This window comes from Microchirus variegatus (genome assembly GCF_963457635.1).
Source record: "Microchirus variegatus genome assembly, chromosome: 15".
NCBI classification, from domain to species: Eukaryota; Metazoa; Chordata; class Actinopteri; order Pleuronectiformes; family Soleidae; genus Microchirus; species Microchirus variegatus.
Genome location: NC_139816.1, coordinates 20,326,841 through 20,350,168, shown reverse-complemented (window position 1 = coordinate 20,350,168; position 23,328 = coordinate 20,326,841). Strand labels below are relative to the sequence as shown.

The following is a 23,328-nucleotide window of genomic DNA, read 5'->3' as shown; positions in this document are numbered from 1 at the left end:
GCAGTCGCACTAATCTCCAAAAGAAACTTTTGCTCTCCCTCTCTCTCTCTCTCTCTCTCCACTCATTTCTCTGCTCAACTTCATTGTTTCCCCTCGCGACAATAGGAACGCACAAAAAGCACAGAGAATGTTCAATTGCTTGTGAAATTTAAATGGGGAGATTACACAGCTGTTGAAGCCCCACCACCACCGCCACCACCTTCCCCACCCACTCAGATGCATTTGTGCCGGCTCATTCGTTTTGTTTTTGCCTATCTGGCCCCACCCACCCCAAGAAACCTTTAGCCTCTGTGCCCCGAGCTTTATCCTTCTTTATCTTCCCTCCCTGTAACTTCATATCTCTGTGTCTATTTTACCTGACTCACATTTTCCTGGTTCTCTTTTTCTGCACCATTCGCCATCACCAGTTGGGGATCCACGTGTCCGGCTCAGCAGACCACCAGCTCCTGTACTGTGAAGCCAAGATGGTGGCGCGTTCCTACCAGACAGTGAAGCAGCAGTGGTTCAAGTCCCTGCAGGAAACGGGACTCGGTAACTGGGTGAAGAAACCACCTGAGCAGGAGCAGTTCCTGCTCTCGGTCTGAGGAAGAGTGTGTGTGTGTGTGTGTGTGAATGTGTGTGTGTGTGTGTATGTGTCTGTGAGAGAGAGAGAAAGCGTTTGTTTAACCTTTATTTTTTTAGAGTAAGATAAATCTGTACATTTCACCAACATCCTGTTTTCATACTTAGAGGTTTCCCATGTCATCTTCTATCCTGACACAATAACCCCGGCAAAACATGGAGAGGAAGGTCATGGGCTAAAAAGAAAATGGACCGATTCAAACCATACTGTACATAAAGTAAGTAGCGTCACCACCAGGGGGCAACTGTGCTGGTTGTTAAAAGAAGGTTTGAATGGATGCCTATGGGAAAATGAGACTGATTTGATCTATAACGTCAGTAAATTTCTTTGAAAGAACCGGATGTCAGTTTTCATAATTATGTTCCCATTTAGAGGCAAATAGATGATTACATATGGCACATAAGAGTCTGTGTCATCCAATAGGTGCCTGATTACAGGTGACGTCAGTCAAATACATAGACGTAGTCCTCCAGTTTTGTCCTAAAGCCAACCAGCACAATGTATTTGTCAGAATATCAATCACAGTCGCACAGATTCTTGCCAACACTACAAGTATGACCCTGACCAATCATCAATCACGACAGGTCATAGGTTATCTGGGAGGCGGAGCCAGGAGTTGTCAATCAAGGTTGCCAAAGCGTTGTGGGTGATGCTTGCAGTCTTGTGCTCAGACACAAAAATTGATTGTGAACCTGTCACGAAGAGGACATTATGGATGTGTATGTTATGGACAGCAGCATCAGCGTCCCTCTTCCTCTTCGCTATGTTTATGGCTGAATGTCCATTATCTGACTGGTCATCGTCCATGAGAATGTCGCACGAGATGTCAGACTAGGCAGGAATATAGAAACAACTGTGACATGCTGGACTTCTGGTCAGGTTGTCCTGGAGTTTCCCAGATGCCAACAGCGTCCAACAGAACCAAATGACTTGAAAAACGGCCAGAATTTGGGGAAAAAGGGAAAATGAGACCACTTTACACTTGATTTATAACATCAGTAAACATTTTCTTGATATGTCTCAATCACTAGATCTTCAATAGAACAGGATGACAATTTTGTAAATCACATTGCCATTGAGGGGAAAATAGACCATAAAGTATGGCACATTTTAAGTAGATACCAGTGTGATTGACAGCTGGTATAATCCAGTAGGTTTCTGGTTTCAGGTGATGCCTCTAAACTTCCACTTATAGATATACGAAACAACATAGTAGTGACCAAATCAGGAAGCTCAAGGATTCGAAACGGGACTACGTTCATTTTTACATACAGTCTATGGTTTGAAAGCCACAAGCGCACACATTTAACAAACACGACAACCACTAAACAACCCTTTTCTTCGGCTGTCAGGGAAGGGTGGGGTAACCTTGAGCTGAGTGAAAGACAGCTGCTATCTTGTCATCAGCTATTTCCGGGCCCCAAGGCTCCCGCTGAGGAGCAGAGCCGCGGGGGAAAGAGAGCGAGAAAGAGGAAAAGGAAAAAGAGAGAAAGAAAGTGAGGTCCACGTCCAATTACCAGCCCTGTCAGGGTGACGGCTGATAGAGGAAAAGCGAGTGAGGGAAAAAGAAAGAACAGAGTTTTGCTGCAGACCTGCCCTCCTCACCTTCCTCTCTTTCATTTCTTTGCTTGTCCCTCTTCTCTGACTCACCCTTTGGCTCCTGACTTCTCCCCTCCTTTTGTCTCCATTTCCTCCTCCTTCCATCCTCTTCCTTCCTGCATCTATTCCCCTCGCCTCCTCTTTGTCAAGCATGGTAGGTTTTTAACATGACACTAGGGCAGGTTAATATACCCTCTTTTCTCTCCCTCATATGCTCACACCACACTGGGTAAAGAGGAGGAAAAGAATTGTGGCAAGGTATTATTCTGTTTCCCCCCCCTGCCCTCCATTCACTCCTATTTCCTCCGTGTCCTCTCACCTCTACTTTTCAGTCAGTTACGTGGCCGCTTCCGTTAAATCTGAATCACCAGTACGGGCGAGTTTCAGTGGTGACTCATTAGCAAAGGTCTCGTTGACCTCATTGACTTGTGTGTCATGACCGCCATGACCAGATAATAGTCAGGATGGTGGTCGGTTTTGTTTCACTCCCTCTCAGTGCTGTGTTTCACTTGACACATTTATTTCTTTTTTTAGATGCCATGTCATATATTCATGTCTTTGCACAATGTGTGTTTTTTTTTTTTACGATTATTTTTTTTAATGCAGCTAAATGTGTTCATTATGATCATGACTGTGTTTCGACACTGATGATTTATCTGGAAGGAACTGAAACAGAGTCGAAATTTGCCAACATCAAGTTCTCAGTCTGCGGTCAAATCTAAGTTGTGAGAGTGACATCTAGTGGTGCTTTCTTGTTTTGGTTTTACAGTCCTGCTCCTCCTGCCCCTGATTCTGTTCTGGGAACTTTGTGATGTCCAGTAAGAATAAAGTCTGTCAGACTGAGGTCTGAGTCTGAAAAATATGCTCCTCAGAGGAGAGGGTTTTACACAGACAAGATCTAAGAACCTGACCCATGTGTACCCCTTTTTTCACATTGCAGGAGCTCAGTTCTCTCAATTTATTTCTCAATTATTTTTTTTATTTTAAGGATTGCTCTATAGTAATACATATTATATAATATTGATATTGCATAATATTGATAGAAATAGTCAAAAACTAGTCTGCTTCTTCGGGACTAGGTGAGCATGGTTTGGGAGTAAATGTTTCATTCTTGTATGATAACAATTTGGTTGATAGAACAATCACCTGATTGTGTGAATTTTTATTCTTTATTTATATGCTGTTTTGGACCACCATGTTTTTACAATAGCCAACACACGTGTAAGGACAACATACAACTTCACTAATCAAATGTTGCTAAATTTTACCCCCATAAAGATTCTAAACATACAGGTGCATGACCCAGAGTCATGTTAGTTCACAAATGCAAATACATGAGATAAATTGTAAATATAAGTTAGAATAATGGTCATAAATCCTTTTATTAGTTATCAGTTATTATGGAATTAGTGTAAAAACATCAATCCCACAAATTTATCAGTGAACCGAAATGCGATGTTAGCCTCGGGCAGTATAGGGCTCATCCATATTTGCACAGATCGGGTTTTTCTGTAAATCTTGTCTGTGTATTACAACAGAGAGATGAATAGTTTGTCTTTGATCCACCTGCAGTCGATAACATATACACACATGACATTGTTTGTGCGCCATGTCTCCTAATAGCCGAATTAGCCACGACAACAGATTTACACGTGTATTTTGAGAGATATAGAATATAAGGCACATCTGAATGACAATATAGTATCTGTGAGTGTACATATGTAAAATACATGTACAAAGGATGTTGACACAGATGTGAAAGAGGTCCTAAAATGTCTAATTATCATGTAAATTAAAGTATATGAGGAATTGCTGCTACGGTCTGTAAATTGCACTTCAGTAACAATTAAAAAGTGAATGTTTGTACTGTATATGTGAATAAAATCAAGAAATCTTGTAATTTTACCTCACCTTGACAGTTTTCTTTATTGGTGTGGTTTTGACATCACTTGACATTGACTGTGAGTTATTATCTCTCCTCATAACAAATGATATTGAGCCATTTTAACTTAGCCAGCTTCATGATCAGCTCCCTATATAGACAGCACTGACCCTCAGGAGCATCCAGTCAAATATTAAAGAGGCCTCACTCTTCCTACTTCTCCCAGGGGAAATCCATGGGGAAGTGGTTATCTCTGTTAGGCTCAGTGGCAGGTGTCATACAGACCAGCCACCAAATTAGCCTGGAGGAAGAATGAAGCGAAGAAGAGGAGGAGAGGGGAGTTTGAGGTGTGCCTCCACAATAGCATCACTCCCCAACCCCCCTTCCCCCAAGGACAGTGAGACAGTTGTATGCTCCATTGTTAACATCATAATTGACAATTTGCTGCAGTGGCTGGTGATGAGCATAAAGAAGGAGAAGTAAAACTCTTTAAACTATTCTTACAACCATGACTCTCTATATTTTAGTACTCTTTTATGAACTTATTTTATGAAATGTTTAGGCCTTACTTTAATACAACCAATTACGGATATGCCTCAGCATATTATGACCATTGTTATACCCTACTGTACTATGACGCTTTTTGACACTTTTGACACATCATCCCCATTAGCTCAGCTGGTAAGAAGTTGCACTTTGTCACCAGAAATCCAGCTTCACAGCTTGACCATTTATATGCCTTACTATACTATGACCTTTTTAATGCCTTACTATACTATAACCTTTTTAATGCCTTACTATAAGATGGCTATTTATATGACTAACTATACTATGACCATTTTAATGCCTTACTATACAATGACCATTTATATGTCTTACTGTACTATGACCATTTTAGTGCCTTACATTACTATGACCTTTTTAATGGATTACAATTATATGACCATTTTAATGCCTTATGATACAGTGACCATTTATATGCCTGACTATACTATGACCATTTTAATGCCTAACTATACTATGACCTTTTTATTGGATTACAATACTATGACCATTTTAATGCCTTACTATACAATGACAGTTTATATGCCTTACTATGCCTAACTGTCATCCAAAATTTGACAAAATTGTCACACTTTAGTATGTAAAGTATAGCATGTGGTCCAAAATTGGACAAAAAAGTCATCTTATAATATGTCATCCAAACTTTGACAAGAAAGTCATAGTATAGCATGTCATTCAAAATTTGACAAAAAAAAGTCATAGTAAAGTATGTGGTCCAAAATTTTACAAAAGAAACTGATATTATAGTAGGTCGTCCAACATTTGACAAAAAAGTCATAGTATAGTATGTCGTCCAAAATGTTGACGAAAAAGTTATATTATAGTATGTCGTACAAAATTTGACATAAAGGTTAGTGGTATAGTATGCCCTCCAAAATTTGACAAATAAGTCGTTATATAGTATGTGGCCCAAAATTTGACAAAAAGTCATAGTATAGTATGTCACCAAAATTCGACTAAAAAGTCCAATTTTACCATGTCGGCCAAAATTTGACAAAAAAAAGTCAAATGAGACTGTCATCCAAAATTTGACAAAAAAAAAGTCTTATTATAGTATGTTGTCCAAAATTTGACAAAAGAGTCATAGTATAGGATGCGGTCCAAAATTTGACAAAAAAGTCAGAGTAAAGTATGTGGTCCAAATTTTGACAAAAAAGTCATAGTACAGCATGTCGTCCAAAAATGGTCAAAAAAGTCATAGTATAGCATGTCGTCCAACATTTGACAAAAGAGTCATAGTATAGGATGGGGTTGAAAATTTGACAAAAAAGTCATAGTACAGTACGTTGTCCAAAATTTGACAAGAAATTCATAGTACAATATGTCATCCATTAATTGACAAAAAAGTCATTGTATAGTATGTGGTCCAAAGTTTTACAAAAAAAGGCATGTCGTCCAAAATTGGTCAAAAAGTCATACTATAGTATGTCTTCCAAAAATGGCCAAAAAAGTCATACTATTTTATGTCGTTCAAAAATGGTCAAAAACGTCATATTATAGTATGTTGTCCAAAATTTGACTAAAACGTCATACTATAATATGTTGTCCAAAATTTGACATGAACGTCATACTATTGTATGTCGTCCAAAAATGGCCGAAAAAGTTATCGTATAGTGTGTTGTCCTAAAATGGTCAAAAATATCAAAGTATTGTATGTCGTCCAAATATGGTCAAAAACGTCATACTATAGTATGTCGTCCAAAAATGGCCAAAAAAGTCATAATATAGTATTTCCTCCAAATTGGTCAAAAACGTCATAGTAAAGTATGTCGTCCAAAAATGGACAAAAAAGTCAAACTATAGTATGTCATCCAGAAATGGTCCAAATTGGTAAAAAGAGTCATACTATAGTATGTCGTCCAAAAATGGTAAAAAAAAGTCATACTATAGTATGTCGTCCAAATATGGTCAAAAAAGTCATAGTATAGTATGTCGTCCAAAAATGGTAAAATATGTCAAAGTATTGTATGTCGTCCAAAGATGGTCAAAAACGTCATACTATAGTATGTGGTCCAAAAAATTGCCAAAAAAGTCAAACTATATTATGTCATCCAAAAATGGTCCAAATTGGTAAAAAGAGTCATACTATAGCATGTCATCCAAAATTGGTCAAAAACGTCAGACTATAGTATATCGTCCAAAAATGGTCATAAACTTCATGGTAAAGTATGTCGTCCAAAAATGGTAAAAACGTCATGGGTATGTCGTCCAAAAATTGTCAAAAAGGTCATAGTATAGTATGTCGTGCAAAGATGGTCAAAATTGGTCAAAAACGTCATAGTATAGTATATCGTCCATAAATGTCAAATACGGTCAAAAACGTCATAGTATAGTATGTCGTCCAAAAATGGTCAAAAACTTCATACTATTGTATGTCTTCCAAAAATGGTCAAAAACGTCAAAGTAAAGTATGTCTTCCAAAAATGGTCAAAAACGTCATACTATAGTATGTCGTCCATAAATGGTCAAATACGGTCAAAAACGTCATAGTATAGTATGTCGTCCAAAAATGGTCAAAAACGTCATACTATAGTATGTCGTCCAAAAATGGTCAAAAATTATCAAAAAAGTCATTGTATATTATGTCGTCCAAAATTGGTCAGAAACGTCATACTATAGTATGTCATCCAAAAATGGTCAAAAAGTCATACTATAGTATGTCATCCAAAAATGTTCAAAAAGTCATACTATAGTATGTTGTCCAAAAATGGTCAAAAAGTCATACTATAGTATGTCATCTATAAATGGTCAAAAATTGTCAAAAACGTCATAATGTAGTATGTTGTCCAAAAATAGTCAAAACATCATAGTATAGTATGTTGTCCAAAAATAGTCAAAAACGTCATAGTATAGTATGTCGTCCAAAAATGGTCAAAAACGTCATAGTATAGTATATCGTCCCAAAATGGTCAAAAATTGTCGAAAAAGTCATTGTATAGTATGTCGTCCAAAATTGGTCAAAAACGTCATACTATAGTATGTTGTCCAAAAATGGTCAAAAAGTCATTCTATAGTATGTCATCCAAAAATGGTCAAAAACGTCATTGTATAGTATGTCGTACTAAAAATGTCAAAATTGGTAAAAAAGAGTCATACGAAAGTATGTCATCCATAAATGGTCAAAATTATTAAAAAACGTCATAGTATAGTATGTCGTCCAAAAATGGTCAAAAAAGTCATAGTATAGTATGTCATCCAAAAATTGTCAAAAACGTCATAGTATAGTATGTCGTCAATAAATAGTCATAAACGTCATAGTATAGTATGTCGTCCCAAAATAGTCAAAATAGTCATAGTATAGTATGTTGTCCAAAAATGGTCAAATACGGTCAAAAACATCATAGTATAGTATGTCGTCCAAAAATAGTCAAAAATGTCATCGTATAGTATGTCGTCAAAATCAACGAAAAATTATTTTTTAGTGTTAGGGGTGGGACTCGAACCAGCGTCCCCTGGGGGAGTGTGGCACCCAAAAGATACTGTCATAGACCACTGAGCCAGGGATAAAGTCATATGATGAGTAAACCAGTGTATTTATGGGGTCCAAAACGATACCATAGTCATGGTCGTCCAAAAATGGTAAAAAACGTCATTGTAAAGTATATCGTCCAAAAATGGTAAAAAAAAACGTCATAGTATAGTATGTCGTCCATAGATGGTCAAAATTGGTAAGAAACGTCATAGTATACTATGTCGTCCAAAAATGTTCAAAAACATCATAGTAATGTATGTCATCCAAAAATGGTCAAAAAAGTCATAGTATAGTATGTCTTCCAAAAATGGTCAAAATCGTCATAGTATACTATGTCGTCCAAAAATGTTCAAAAACATCATAGTAATGTATGTCATCCAAAAATGGTCAAAAAAGTCATAGTATAGTATGTCTTCCAAAAATGGTCAAAATCGTCATAGTATAGTATGTCGTCCAAAAATGGTCGAAAAAGTCATACTATAGTATGTCGTCAAAAATGGTCAAAAATTTCATAGTATAGTGTGTCGTCCCAAAATGGTCAAAAACGGTCAAAAATTTCATAGTATAGTGTGTCGTCCCAAAATGGTCAAAAACGTCATAGTATAGTATGACGTCCAAAAATGGTCAAAAACGTCATAGTAAAGTATGTCGTCCAAAAATGGTCAAAAACGTCATAGTAAAGTATGTCATCCAAAATGGTCAAAAAAGTCATAGTATAGTATGTCGTCCAAAAATGGTCAAAAAAGTCATACTATAGTATGTCGTCAAAAATGGTCAAAAATTTCATAGTATAGTGTGTCGTCCCAAAATGGTCAAAAACGGTCAAAAACGTCATAGTATAGTTTGTCGTCCAAAAATGGTCAAAAACGTCATAGTATAGTATGACGTCCAAAAATGGTCAAAAACGTCATAGTAAAGTATGTCGTCCAAAAATGGTCAAAAACGTCATACTATAGTATGTCTTCAAAAATGGTCAAAAAGTCATTCTATAGTATGTCATCCAAAAATGGTCAAAAACGTCATTGTATAGTATGTCGTACTAAAAATGTCAAAATTGGTAAAAAAGAGTCATACGAAAGTATGTCATCCATAAATGGTCAAAATTATTAAAAAACGTCATAGTATAGTATGTCGTCCAAAAATGGTCAAAAAAGTCATAGTATAGTATGTCATCCAAAAATTGTCAAAAACGTCATAGTATAGTATGTCGTCAATAAATAGTCATAAACGTCATAGTATAGTATGTCGTCCCAAAATAGTCAAAATAGTCATAGTATAGTATGTTGTCCAAAAATGGTCAAATACGGTCAAAAACATCATAGTATAGTATGTCGTCCAAAAATAGTCAAAAATGTCATCGTATAGTATGTTGTCAAAATCAACAAAAAATTATTTTTTAGTGTCCGGGGTGGGACTCGAACCAGCGTCCCCTGGGGGAGTGTGGCACCCAAAAGATACTGTCATAGACCACTGAGCCAGGGATAAAGTCATATGATGAGTAAACCAGTGTATTTATGGGGTCCAAAACGATACCATAGTCATGGTCGTCCAAAAATGGTAAAAAACGTCATTGTAAAGTATATCGTCCAAAAATGGTAAAAAAAAACGTCATAGTATAGTATGTCGTCCATAGATGGTCAAAATTGGTAAGAAACGTCATAGTATACTATGTCGTCCAAAAATGTTCAAAAACATCATAGTAATGTATGTCATCCAAAAATGGTCAAAAAAGTCATAGTATAGTATGTCTTCCAAAAATGGTCAAAATCGTCATAGTATAGTATGTCGTCCAAAAATGGTCGAAAAAGTCATACTATAGTATGTCGTCAAAAATGGTCAAAAATTTCATAGTATAGTGTGTCGTCCCAAAATGGTCAAAAACGGTCAAAAACGTCATAGTATAGTTTGTCGTCCAAAAATGGTCAAAAACGTCATAGTATAGTATGACGTCCAAAAATGGTTAAAAACGTCATAGTAAAGTATGTCGTCCAAAAATGGTCAAAAACGTCATAATAAAGTATGTCATCCAAAATGGTCAAAAAAGTCATAGTATAGTATGTCGTCCAAAAATGGTCAAAAAAGTCATACTATAGTATGTCGTCAAAAATGGTCAAAAATTTCATAGTATAGTGTCGTCCCAAAATGGTCAAAAACGGTCAAAAACGTCATAGTATAGTTTGTCGTCCAAAAATGGTCAAAAACGTCATAGTATAGTATGACGTCCATAGATGGTCAAAATTGGTAAGAAACGTCATAGTATACTATGTCGTCCAAAAATGTTCAAAAACATCATAGTAATGTATGTCATCCAAAAATGGTCAAAAAAGTCATAGTATAGTATGTCTTCCAAAAATGGTCAAAATCGTCATAGTATAGTATGTCGTCCAAAAATGGTCGAAAAAGTCATACTATAGTATGTCGTCAAAAATGGTCAAAAATTTCATAGTATAGTGTGTCGTCCCAAAATGGTCAAAAACGGTCAAAAACGTCATAGTATAGTTTGTCGTCCAAAAATGGTCAAAAACGTCATAGTATAGTATGACGTCCAAAAATGGTTAAAAACGTCATAGTAAAGTATGTCGTCCAAAAATGGTCAAAAACGTCATAATAAAGTATGTCATCCAAAATGGTCAAAAAAGTCATAGTATAGTATGTCGTCCAAAAATGGTCAAAAAAGTCATACTATAGTATGTCGTCAAAAATGGTCAAAAATTTCATAGTATAGTGTCGTCCCAAAATGGTCAAAAACGGTCAAAAACGTCATAGTATAGTTTGTCGTCCAAAAATGGTCAAAAACGTCATAGTATAGTATGACGTCCAAAAATGGTCAAAAACGTCATAGTAAAGTATGTCGTCCAAAAATGGTCAAAAACGTCATACTATAGTATGTCTTCAAAAATGGTAAAAAACGTCATAGTAAAGTATGCTTGTCCAATAATGGTCAAAAAAGTAATAGTATAGTATGTCGTCCAAAAATGGTCAAAAACGTCATAATATAGTATGACGTCCCAAAATGGTCAAAAACGTCATAGTATAGTATGTCGTCCCAAAATGCTCAAAAACGGTCAAAAACGTCATAGTATAGTATGTCGTCCAAAAATGGTCAAAAAAGTCATACTATAGTATGTCATCCAAAAATGGTCAAAAACGTAATTGTATAGTATGTCGTCCAAAAATGTCAAAATTGGTAAAAAAGAGTCATACTAAAGTATGTCATCCATAAATGGTCAAAATTATTAAAAAACGTCATAGTATAGTATGTCGTCCATAAATGGTCAAAAACGTCATAGTATAGTCTGTCGTCAATAATGGTCATAAACGTCATAGTATAGTATGTCGTCCAAAAATTGTCAAAAATGGTCAAAAACGTCATAATGTAGTATGTTGTCCAAAAATAGTCAAAAACATCATAGTATAGTATGTCGTTCTAAATCAACAAAAATGTATTTTTTAGTGTCCTGGGTGGGACTCGAACCAGCGTCCCCTGGGGGAGTGTGGCACCCAAAAGGTACTGTCATAGACCACTGAGCCAGGGATAAAGTCATATGATGAGTAAACCAGTGTTTTTATGGGGTCCAAAATGATACCATAGTCATGGTCGTCCAAAAATGGTAAAAAACGTCATTGTAAAGTATGTCGTCCAAAAATGGTAAAAAAAAACGTCATAGTATAGTATGTCGTCCATAGATGGTCAAAATTGGTAAGAAACGTCATAGTATACTATGTCGTCCAAAAATGTTCAAAAACATCATAGTAATGTATGTCATCCAAAAATGGTCAAAAAAGTCATAGTATAGTATGTTTTCCAAAAATGGTCAAAAACGTCATAGTATATCGTCCAAAAATGGTCAAAAAAGTCATACTATAGTATGTCGTCAAAAATGGTCAAAAATTTCATAGTATAGTGTGTCGTCCCAAAATGGTCAAAAACGGTCAAAAACGTCATAGTATAGTATGTCGTCCAAAAACGGTCAAAAACGTAATAGTATAGTATGTCGTCCAAAAATTGTCAAAAACGTCATAGTATAGTATGTCGTCCAAAAATGGTCAAAAACGTCATAGTAAAGTATGTCGTCCAAAAATTGTCAAAAAAGTCATAGTATAGTATGTCTTCCAAAAATGGTCAAAAACGTCATACTACAGTATGTCGTCAAAAATGGTCAAAAACGTCATAGTAAAGTATGTTGTCCAAAAATGGTCAAAAAAGTCATAGTATAGTATGTCGTCCAAAATGGTAAAAAACGTCATAGTATAGTATGACGTCCAAAAATGGTCAAAAACGTCATAGTATAGTATGTCGTCCAAAAATGGTCAAAAACGTCATAGTAAAGTATGTCATCCAAAAATGGTCAAAAAAGTCATAGTATAGTATGTCTTCCAAAAATGGTCAAAAACGTCATAGTATAGTATGTCGTCCAAAAATGGTAAAAAAAAACGTCATAGTATAGTATGTCGTCCATAGATGGTCAAAATTGGTAAGAAACGTCATAGTATACTATGTCGTCCAAAAATGTTCAAAAACATCATAGTAATGTATGTCATCCAAAAATGGTCAAAAAAGTCAAAGTATAGTATGTTTTCCAAAAATGGTCAAAAACGTCATAGTATAGTATGTCATCCAAAAATGGTCAAAAAAGTCATACTATAGTATGTCGTCAAAAATGGTCAAAAATTTCATAGTATAGTGTGTCGTCCCAAAATGGTCAAAAACGGTCAAAAACGTCATAGTATAGTATGTCGTCCAAAAATGGTCAAAAATGTCATAGTATAGTATGTCGTCCAAAAATTGTCAAAAACGTCATAGTATAGTATGTCGTCCAAAAATGGTCAAAAACGTCATAGTAAAGTATGTCGTCCAAAAATTGTCAAAAAAGTCATAGTATAGTATGTCTTCCAAAAATGGTCAAAAACGTCATACTACAGTATGTCGTCAAAAATGGTCAAAAACGTCATAGTATAGTATGTCGTCCAAAATGGTAGTCCTGATTAGAATAGTCTATCTTATGCTGCCATAGGCTTAGACTGCTGGGGGAATTTCCCATCATGCACTTAGAATGAGCACACAGACTTTGCACGAGCCGCACTTTCTCTACCCCGTCCTTGATTTTTCATCCCTCACCACTTACCTGATGTACCCCCATGAGATGTAGCACATAAATCTACATATAGCACATCTCTAACTGATTTTAATCTCTTACAGTTCTGCTGACACCAGTGAACGACATGAGGTCAGGACAGGAAAGAAGACTCCGTCATCCTCAAGTCTCTGACCACAACAGTCTTCACTACAGGCTGTGATAAACCCAGTGATCCAGATGATCCTGGCATTTAAAGACTTTTTTCTTTTTTTTTTTCACTTTTTATTCTTGTCATTGTGTATTGTATGTTTTGGGTAACATCTACTGCACGTCTGTCCGTCCAGGGAGTGGATCCCTCACCTGTGGTTCTCCCTAAGGTTTCTACCCTTTTTCCCTTTTACAAGGGTTTTTTTTCCCTGGTAGTTTTTCCTTACCCTGGTCGAAGGTCTAAGGACAGAGGATGTTACCAACCCTGTGAAGTCCCGTGAGACAAACTATGTTTTGTAAACTGTGGGCTATATAAATAAAGATTGATTGATTGATTGATTGAAAATGGTCAAAAACGTCATAGTATAGTATGTCGTCCAAAAATGGTCAAAAACGTCATAGTATAGTATGACGTCCCAAAATGGTCAAAAACGTCATAGTATAGTATGTCGTTCAAAAATGGTCAAAAACGTCATAGTAAAGTATGTCATCCAAAAATGGTCAAAAAAGTCATAGTATAGTATGTCGTCCAAAAATGGTCAAAAAAGTCGTACTATAGTATGTCGTCAAAAATGGTCAAAAAAGTCGTACTATAGTATGTCGTCAAAAATGGTCAAAAACTTCATAGAAAAGTATGTCGTCCCAAAATGCTCAAAAACGGTCAAAAACGTCATAGAAAAGTATGTCGTCCAAAAATGGTCAAAAACGTCATACTATAGTATGTCATCCAAAAATGGTCAAAAACGTCATTGTATAGTATGTCGTCCAAAAATGTCAAAATTGGTAAAAAAGAGTCATACTAAAGTAAGTCATCCATAAATGGTCAAAATTATTAAAAAACGTCATAGTATAGTATGTCATCCAAAAATTGTCAAAAACGTCATAGTATAGTATGTCGTCCAAAAATGGTCAAAAATGGTCAAAAACGTCATAATGTAGTATGTTGTCCAAAAATAGTCAAAAACGTCATAGTATATTATGTCGTTCAAAAATGGTCAAAATAGTCATAGTATAGTATGTTGTCCAAAAATGGTCAAATACGGTCAAAAACGTCATAGTATAGTATGTCGTCCAAAAATGTTCAAAAACATCATAGTAATGTATGTCATCCAAAAATGGTCAAAAAAGTCATAGTATAGTATGTCGTCCAAAAATGGTCGAAAAAGTCATACTATAGTATGTCGTCAAAAATGGTCAAAAATTTCATAGTATAGTGTGTCGTCCCAAAATGGTCAAAAACGGTCAAAAACGTCATAGAAAAGTATGTCGTCCAAAAATGGTCAAAAACGTCATACTATAGTATGACGTCCAAAAATGGTCAAAAACATCATAGTAAAGTATGTCGTCCAAAAATGGTCAAAAACGTCATAGTAAAGTATGTCATCCAAAAATGGTCAAAAACGTCATAGTATAGTATGTCGTCCAAAAATGGTCAAAAAAGTCATACTATAGTATGTCTTCAAAAATGGTCAAAAATGTCATAGTAAAGTATGTTGTCCAATAATGGTCAAAAACGTCATAGTATAGTATGTCGTCCCAAAATGCTCAAAAACGGTCAAAAACGTCATAGTATAGTATGTCGTCCAAAAATGGTCAAAAAAGTCATACTATAGTATGTCATCCAAAAATGGTCAAAAACGTAATTGTATAGTATGTCGTCCAAAAATGTCAAAATTGGTAAAAAAGAGTCATACTAAAGTATGTCATCCATAAATGGTCAAAATTATTAAAAAACGTCATAGTATAGTATGTCGTCCATAAATGGTCAAAAAAGTCATAGTATAGTATGTCATCCAAAAATTGTCAAAAACGTCATAGTATAGTCTGTCGTCAATAATGGTCATAAACGTCATAGTATAGTATGTCGTCCAAAAATGGTCAAAAATGGTCAAAAACGTCATAATGTAGTATGTTGTCCAAAAATAGTCAAAAACATCATAGTATAGTATGTCGTTCAAAATCAACAAAAATGTATTTTTTAGTGTCCTGGGTGGGACTCGAACCAGCGTCCCCTGGGGAAGTGTGGCACCCAAAAGGCACTGTCATAGACCACTGAGCCAGGGATAAAGTCATGTGATGAGTAAACCAGTGTTTTTATGGGGTCCAAAACGATACCATAGTCATGGTCGTCCAAAAATGGTAAAAAACGTCATTGTAAAGCATGTCGTCCAAAAATGGTAAAAAAAAACGTCATAGTATAGTATGTCGTCCATAGATGGTCAAAATTGGTAAGAAACGTCATAGTATACTATGTCGTCCAAAAATGTTCAAAAACATCATAGTAATGTATGTCGTCCAAAAATGGTCAAAAAAGTCATACTATAGTATGTCGTCAAAAATGGTCAAAAATTTCATAGTATAGTGTGTCGTCCCAAAATGGTCAAAAAAGTCATAGTATAGTATGTTTTCCAAAAATGGTCAAAAAAGTCATACTATAGTATGTCGTCAAAAATGGTCAAAAAAGTCATAGTATAGTATGTTTTCCAAAAATGGTCAAAAACGTCATAGTATAGTATGTCGTCCAAAAATGGTCAAAAAAGTCATACTATAGTATGTTGTCAAAAATGGTCAAAAATTTCATAGTATAGTGTGTCGTCCCAAAATGGTCAAAAACGGTCAAAAACGTCATAGTATAGTATGTCGTCCAAAAATGGTCAAAAACGTCATAGTATAGTATGTCGTCCAAAAATTGTCAAAAACGTCATTGTTTTGTATGTCGTCCAAAAATGGTCAAAAACGTCATAGTAAAGTATGTCGTCCAAAAATTGTCAAAAAAGTCATAGTATAGTATGTTTTCCAAAAATGGTCAAAAACGTCATACTACAGTATGTCGTCAAAAATGGTCAAAAACGTCATAGTAAAGTATGTTGTCCAAAAATGGTCAAAAAAGTCATAGTATAGTATGTCGTCCAAAATGGTCAAAAACGTCATAGTATAGTATGACGTCCAAAAATGGTCAAAAACGTCATAGTATAGTATGTCGTCCAAAAATGGTCAAATACGTCATAGTAAAGTATGTCATCCAAAAATGGTCAAAAAAGTCATAGTATAGTATGTCTTCCAAAAATGGTCAAAAACGTCATAGTATAGTATGTCGTCCAAAAATGGTAAAAAAAAACGTCATAGTATAGTATGTCGTCCATAGATGGTCAAAATTGGTAAGAAACGTCATAGTATACTATGTCGTCCAAAAATGTTCAAAAACATCATAGTAATGTATGTCATCCAAAAATGGTCAAAAAAGTCATAGTATAGTATGTTTTCCAAAAATGGTCAAAAACGTCATAGTATATGTCGTCCAAAAATGGTCAAAAAAGTCATACTATAGTATGTCGTCAAAAATGGTCAAAAATTTCATAGTATAGTGTGTCGTCCCAAAATGGTCAAAAACGGTCAAAAACGTCATAGTATAGTATGTCGTCCAAAAATGGTCAAAAACGTCATAGTATAGTATGTCGTCCAAAAATTGTCAAAAAAGTCATAGTATAGTATGTCGTCCAAAATGGTCAAAAACGTCATAGTATAGTATGTCGTCCAAAAATGGTCAAAAACGTCATAGTATAGTATGACGTCCCAAAATGGTCAAAAACGTCATAGTATAGTATGTCGTCCAAAAATGGTCAAAAACGTCATAGTATAGTATGACGTCCCAAAATGGTCAAAAACGTCATAGTATAGTATGTCGTCCAAAAATGGTCAAAAACGTCATAGTAAAGTATGTCATCCAAAAATGGTCAAAAAAGTCATAGTATAGTATGTCGTCCAAAAATGGTCAAAAAAGTCGTACTATAGTATGTCGTCAAAAATGGTCAAAAACTTCATAGTATAGTATGTCGTCCCAAAATGCTCAAAAACGGTCAAAAACGTGATAGTATAGTATGTCGTCCAAAAATGGTCAAAAACGTCATACTATAGTATGTCATCCAAAAATGGTCAAAAACGTCATACTATAGTATGTCGTCCAAAAATGTCAAAATTGGTAAAAAAGAGTCATACTAAAGTATGTCATCCATAAATGGTCAAAATAATTAAAAAACGTCATAGTATAGTATGTCGTCCAAAAATTGTCAAAAAAGTCATAGTATAGTATGTCATCCAAAAATTGTCAAAAACGTCATAGTATAGTATGTCGTCCAAAAATGGTCAAAAATGGTCAAAAACGTCATAATGTAGTATGTTGTCCAAAAATAGTCAAAAACGTCATAGTATATTATGTCGTTCAAAAATGGTCAAAATAGTCATAGTATAGTATGTTGTCCAAAAATGGTTAAATACGGTCAAAAACGTCATAGTATAGTATGTCGTCCAAAAATGGTCAAAAACGTCATAATATAGTATGTTGTCCAAAAATAGTCAAAAACATCATAGTATAGTATGTCGTTCAAAATCAACAAAAATTTATTTTTTAGTGTCCGGGGTGGGACTCGAACCAGCGTCCCCTGGGGGAGTGTGGCACCCAAAAGGGACTGTCATAGACCACCGAGCCAGGGAAAAAGTCACATAATGAGTAAACCAGTGCTTTTATGTGGTCCAAAACGATACCATAGTCATGGTCGTCCTGAAATCGTCGGAAAACGGCATTGTAAAGTATGTCGTCCAAAAATGGTAAAAAAAAACGTCATAGTATAGTATGTCGTCCATAGATGGTCAAAAACATCATAGTAATGTATGTCTTCCAAAAATGGTCAAGAAAGTCATAGTATAGTATGTCGTCCAAAAATGGTCAAAAACCTCATAGTATAGTATGTCGTCCAAAAATGGTCAAAAAAAGTCATAGAATAGTGTGTCATCCAAAAATGGTTAAAAACATCATAGTTAAGTATGTCGTCCATAAATGGTCCAAATTGGTAAAAAACGTCATAGTATAGTATGTCGTCAAAAAATGGTCATAAAGTTCATAGTATAGAATGTCATCCAAAAATGGTCAAAAACATCATAGTAATGTATGTCTTCCAAAAATGGTCAAAAACGTCATAGTATAGTATGTCGTCCAAAAATGGTCAAAAAAGTCATAGTATAGTATGTCTTCGAAAAATGGTCAAAAACGTCATAGTATAGTATGTCTTCCAAAAATGGTCAAAAACGTCATAGTATTAGGTATTGGTAGTATTTCATCCATAAATGGTCAAAATTGGTAAAAAACGTCATAGTAAAGTATGTCGTCCAAAAATGGTCAAAAAAGTCATACTGTAGTATGTCGTCAAAAATGGTCAAAAACGTCATAGTAAAGTATGTTGTCCAAAAATGGTCAAAAAAGTCATAGTATAGTATGTCGTCCAAAAATGGTCAAAAACGTCATAGTAAAGTATGTCGTCCTAAAATGGTCAAAAACGTCATAGTATAGTATGTCGTCCAAAAATGGTCAAAAACGTCATAGTAAAGTATGTCATCCAAAAATGGTCAAAAACGTCATAGTAAAGTATGTCGTCCAAAAATGGTCAAAAAAGTCATACTATAGTATGTCGTCAAAAATGGTAAAAAACTTCATAGTATAGTATGTTGTCCAATAATGGTCAAAAAAGTCATAGTATAGTATGTCGTCCAAAAATGGTCAAAAACGTCATAATATAGTATGACGTCCCAAAATGGTCAAAAACGTCATAGTATAGTATGTCGTCCAAAAATGGTCAAAAACGTCATAATATAGTATGACGTCCCAAAATGGTCAAAAACGTCATAGTATAGTATGTCGTCCAAAAATGGTCAAAAACGTCATAGTAAAGTATGTCATCCAAAAATGGTCAAAAAAGTCATACTATAGTATGTCGTCAAAAATGGTCAAAAACTTCATAGTATAGTATGTCGTTCAAAAATGGTCAAAAACTTCATAGTATAGTATGTCGTCCAAAAATGGTCAAAAAGTCATAGTAAAGTATGTCATCGAAAAATGGTCAAAAAAGTCATAGTATAGTATGTCTTCCAAAAATGGTCAAAAACGTCATAGTACAGTATGTCTTCCAAAAATGGTCAAAAACGTCATAGTATAGTATGTCGTACAAAAATGGTCAAAAAAGTCATACTGTAGTATGTCGTCAAAAATGGTCAAAAACGTCATAGTAAAGTATGTCGTCCAAAAATGTCATAGTATAATATGTCGTCCCAAAATGGTCAAAAACGTCATAGTATAGTATGTCGTCCAAAAATGGTCAAAAAAGTCATACTATAGTATGTCGTCAAAAATGGTCAAAAACGTCATAGTAAAGTATGTCGTCCAAAAATGGTCAAAAAAGTCATAGTATAGTATTCCTTCCAAAAATGGTCAAAAACGTCATAGTATAGTATGTCATCAAAAATGGTCAAAAACTTCATAGTATAGTATGTCGTCAAAAATGGTCAAAAACGTCATAGTATAGTATGTCATCCAAAAATTGTCAAAAAAGTCATAGTATAGTATGTCGTCCAAAAATGGTCAAAAACGTCATCGTAAAGTATGTCATCAAAAATTGTCAAAAACGTCATAGTAAAGTATGTCGTCCAAAAATGTCATAGTATAATATGTCGTCCCAAAATGGTCAAAAACGTCATAGTATAGTATGTCGTCCAAAAATGGTCAAAAAAGTCATACTATAGTATGTCGTCAAAAATGGTCAAAAACGTCATAGTATAGTATTCCTTCCAAAAATGGTCAAAAACGTCATAGTATAGTATGTCATCAAAAATGGTCAAAAACTTCATAGTATAGTATGTCGTCAAAAATGGTCAAAAACGTCATAGTATAGTATGTCATCCAAAAATTGTCAAAAAAGTCATAGTATAGTATGTCGTCCAAAAATGGTCAAAAACGTCATCGTAAAGTATGTCATCAAAAATGGTCAAAAACGTCATAGTATAGTATGTCATCCAAAAATGGTCAAAAACATCATAGTATAGTATGTCGTCCAAAAATGGTCAAAAAAGTCATACTATAGTATGTCGTCCCAAAATGGTCAAAAACGGTCAAAAACGTCATAGTATAGTATGTCGTCCAAAAATGGTCAAAAACGTCATAGTATAGTATGTCGTCCAAAAATGGTCAAAAACGTCATAGTATAGTATGTCGTCCAAAAATGGTCAAAAACGTCATAGTATAGTATGTTGTCCCAAAATGGTAAAAATCGCCATAGTATAGTATGTCGTCCAAAAATGGTCAAAAACGTCACAGTAAAGTATGTCATCCAAAAATGGTCAAAAAAGTCATAGTATAGTATGTCTTCCAAAAATGGTCAAAAACGTCATAGTATAGTATGTCATCAAAAATGGTCAAAAACTTCATAGTATAGTATGTCGTCAAAAATGGTCAAAAATGTAAAAAAGTCATTCTATAGTATGTCGTCAAAAATGGTCAAAAACGTCATAGTAAAGTATGTCGCGCAAAAATGGTCAAAAACCTCATAGTATAGTATGTCGTCCATAAATGGTCAAAATGGGGAAAAAACGTCATAGTAAAGTATGTCATCCAAAAATGGTCAAAAAAGTCATAGTATAGTATGTCTTCCAAAAATGGTCAAAAACGTCATAGTATAGTATGTCGTCCAAAAATGGGCAAAAACGTCATAGTAAAGTATGTCATCCAAAAATGGTCAAAAAAGTCATACTATAGTATGTCGTCAAAAATGGTCAAAAACTTCATAGTATAGTATGTCGTCCAAAAATGGTCAAAAAGTCATAATAAAGTATGTCATCGAAAAATGGTCAAAAAAGTCATAGTATAGTATGTTTTCCAAAAATGGTCAAAAACGTCATAGTATAGTATGTCGTCCAAAAATGGTCAAAAACGTCATAGTATAGTATGTTGTCCCAAAATGGTCAAAATCGCCATAGTATAGTTTGTCGTCCAAAAATGGTCAAAAACGTCACAGTAAAGTATGTCATCCAAAAATGGTCAAAAAAGTCATAGTATAGTATGTCTTCCAAAAATGGTCAAAAACGTCATAGTATAGTATGTCATCAAAAATGGTCAAAAACTTCATAGTATAGTATGTCGTCCAAAAATGGTCAAAAAGTCATAATAAAGTATGTCATCGAAAAATGGTCAAAAACGTCATAGTAAAGTATGTCGTCCAAAAATGGTCAAAAAAGTCATACTATAGTATGTCGTCAAAAATGGTCAAAAACTTCATAGTATAGTATGTCGTTCAAAAATGGTCAAAAACTTCATAGTATAGTATGTCGTCCAAAAATGGTCAAAAAGTCATAATAAAGTATGTCATCGAAAAATGGTCAAAAAAGTCATAGTATAGTATGTTTTCCAAAAATGGTCAAAAACGTCATAGTATAGTATGTCGTCCAAAAATGGTCAAAAACGTCATAGTATAGTATGTTGTCCCAAAATGGTCAAAATCGCCATAGTATAGTTTGTCGTCCAAAAATGGTCAAAAACGTCACAGTAAAGTATGTCATCCAAAAATGGTCAAAAAAGTCATAGTATAGTATGTCTTCCAAAAATGGTCAAAAACGTCATAGTATAGTATGTCATCAAAAATGGTCAAAAACTTCATAGTATAGTATGTCGTCAAAAATGGTCAAAAATGTAAAAAAAGTCATTCTATAGTATGTCGTCAAAAATGGTCAAAAACGTCATAGTAAAGTATGTCGCGCAAAAATGGTCAAAAACGTCATAGTATAGTATGTCGTCCAAAAATGGTTAAAAACGTCATAGTATAGTATGTCGTCCATAAATGGTCAAAATTGGTAAAAAACGTCATAGTATAGTATGTCGTCAATAAATGGTCATAAACGTCATAGTATAGTATGTCGTCCAAAAATGGTCAAAAAAGTCATAGTATAATTTGTCGTCCATTAATGGTGAAAAACGTCATAGTAAAGTATGTCGTCCAAAAATGGTCAAAAAAGTCATAGTATAGTATGTCTTCCAAAAATGGTCAAAAACGTCATAGTATAGTATGTCGTCCAAAAATGGTCAAAAAAGTCATAGTATAGTATGTCGTCCCAAAATGGTCAAAAACCGTCAGAAACGTCATAGTATAGTACGTTTGGTTTTACCAATTTTGACATTTATGAGGTTTTTGACAATTTTGACCATTTTTGGACGACATACTATACTATCATGTTTTTTACCAATTTTGACCATTTATGGACGACATACTATATGACGTTTTTGACAATTTTTGGACGACTTACTATACTACGACTTTTTTGACCATTTTTGGACAACATACTATACTATCATGTTTTTTACCAATTTTTACCATTTATGGACGACATACTATACTATGACTTTTTTGACCATTTTTGGACAACATACTATACTATGTCCAAAAATGGTCAAAAACGTCATAGTATAGTATGTCGTCCATAAATGGTCAAAATTGGTAAAAAACATGATAGTATAGTATGTCGTCCAAAAATGGTCAAAAAAGTCATAGTATACTATGTCGTCCATAAATGGTAAAAATTGGTAAAAATCTTAATAGTAATAGTATTTCGTCCTAAAAATGTCAAAATTGGTAAAACGAGTCATACTATAGTATGTCATCCAAAAATGGTCAAAAACGTCATAGTAAAGCATGTTGTCCAAAATTTTACAAAAAAGTCATAATTTATCATGTTGTCCAAATTTTGATGAAAAAGTCATAGTATAGTATGTAGTCCAAAATTGGATTAAACAGGTAAACCAGTTTTTAAAACAGAACAGATATGCAAAAAACGCCATATGTGTGGTAAACAAGTGTTTACGCGTCTGCCATTTGTGCCACAGGTCTATGTCTGAGCAAAGAAACTTCACACAAAGTAAAAAAAGGTATCAGGTGTCTAACCAGCCTTAGGTAAAATAATAAATTACTTTTTCTTCACTTATTGTTCTGCCGTCATTAACACTCAATGTCATTATCCTACGATACATTTCATTTACATCCTGGTGAATAATGTGTGACTCTTCAAAATAATGTCTTTTGGAAGTGAATGG

At 34.5% G+C, this 23,328-nt stretch overlaps 1 protein-coding gene across 1 annotated transcript in view; it reads left to right on the top strand.

The window, feature by feature from the left end:
• Positions 1 to 584, top strand: part of adarb2 (adenosine deaminase RNA specific B2 (inactive)) — a gene marked incomplete at both ends in the record, with an annotated part of 213,178 nt that extends 212,594 nt beyond the window's left edge. The window contains one exon of the mRNA XM_083901602.1: positions 408 to 584. Within this exon, the coding sequence (XP_083757728.1) occupies positions 408 to 584 (177 nt within the window). The remainder of the gene's footprint in view (positions 1 to 407) is intronic.
• Positions 585 to 23,328: the final 22,744 nt, after the last annotated feature.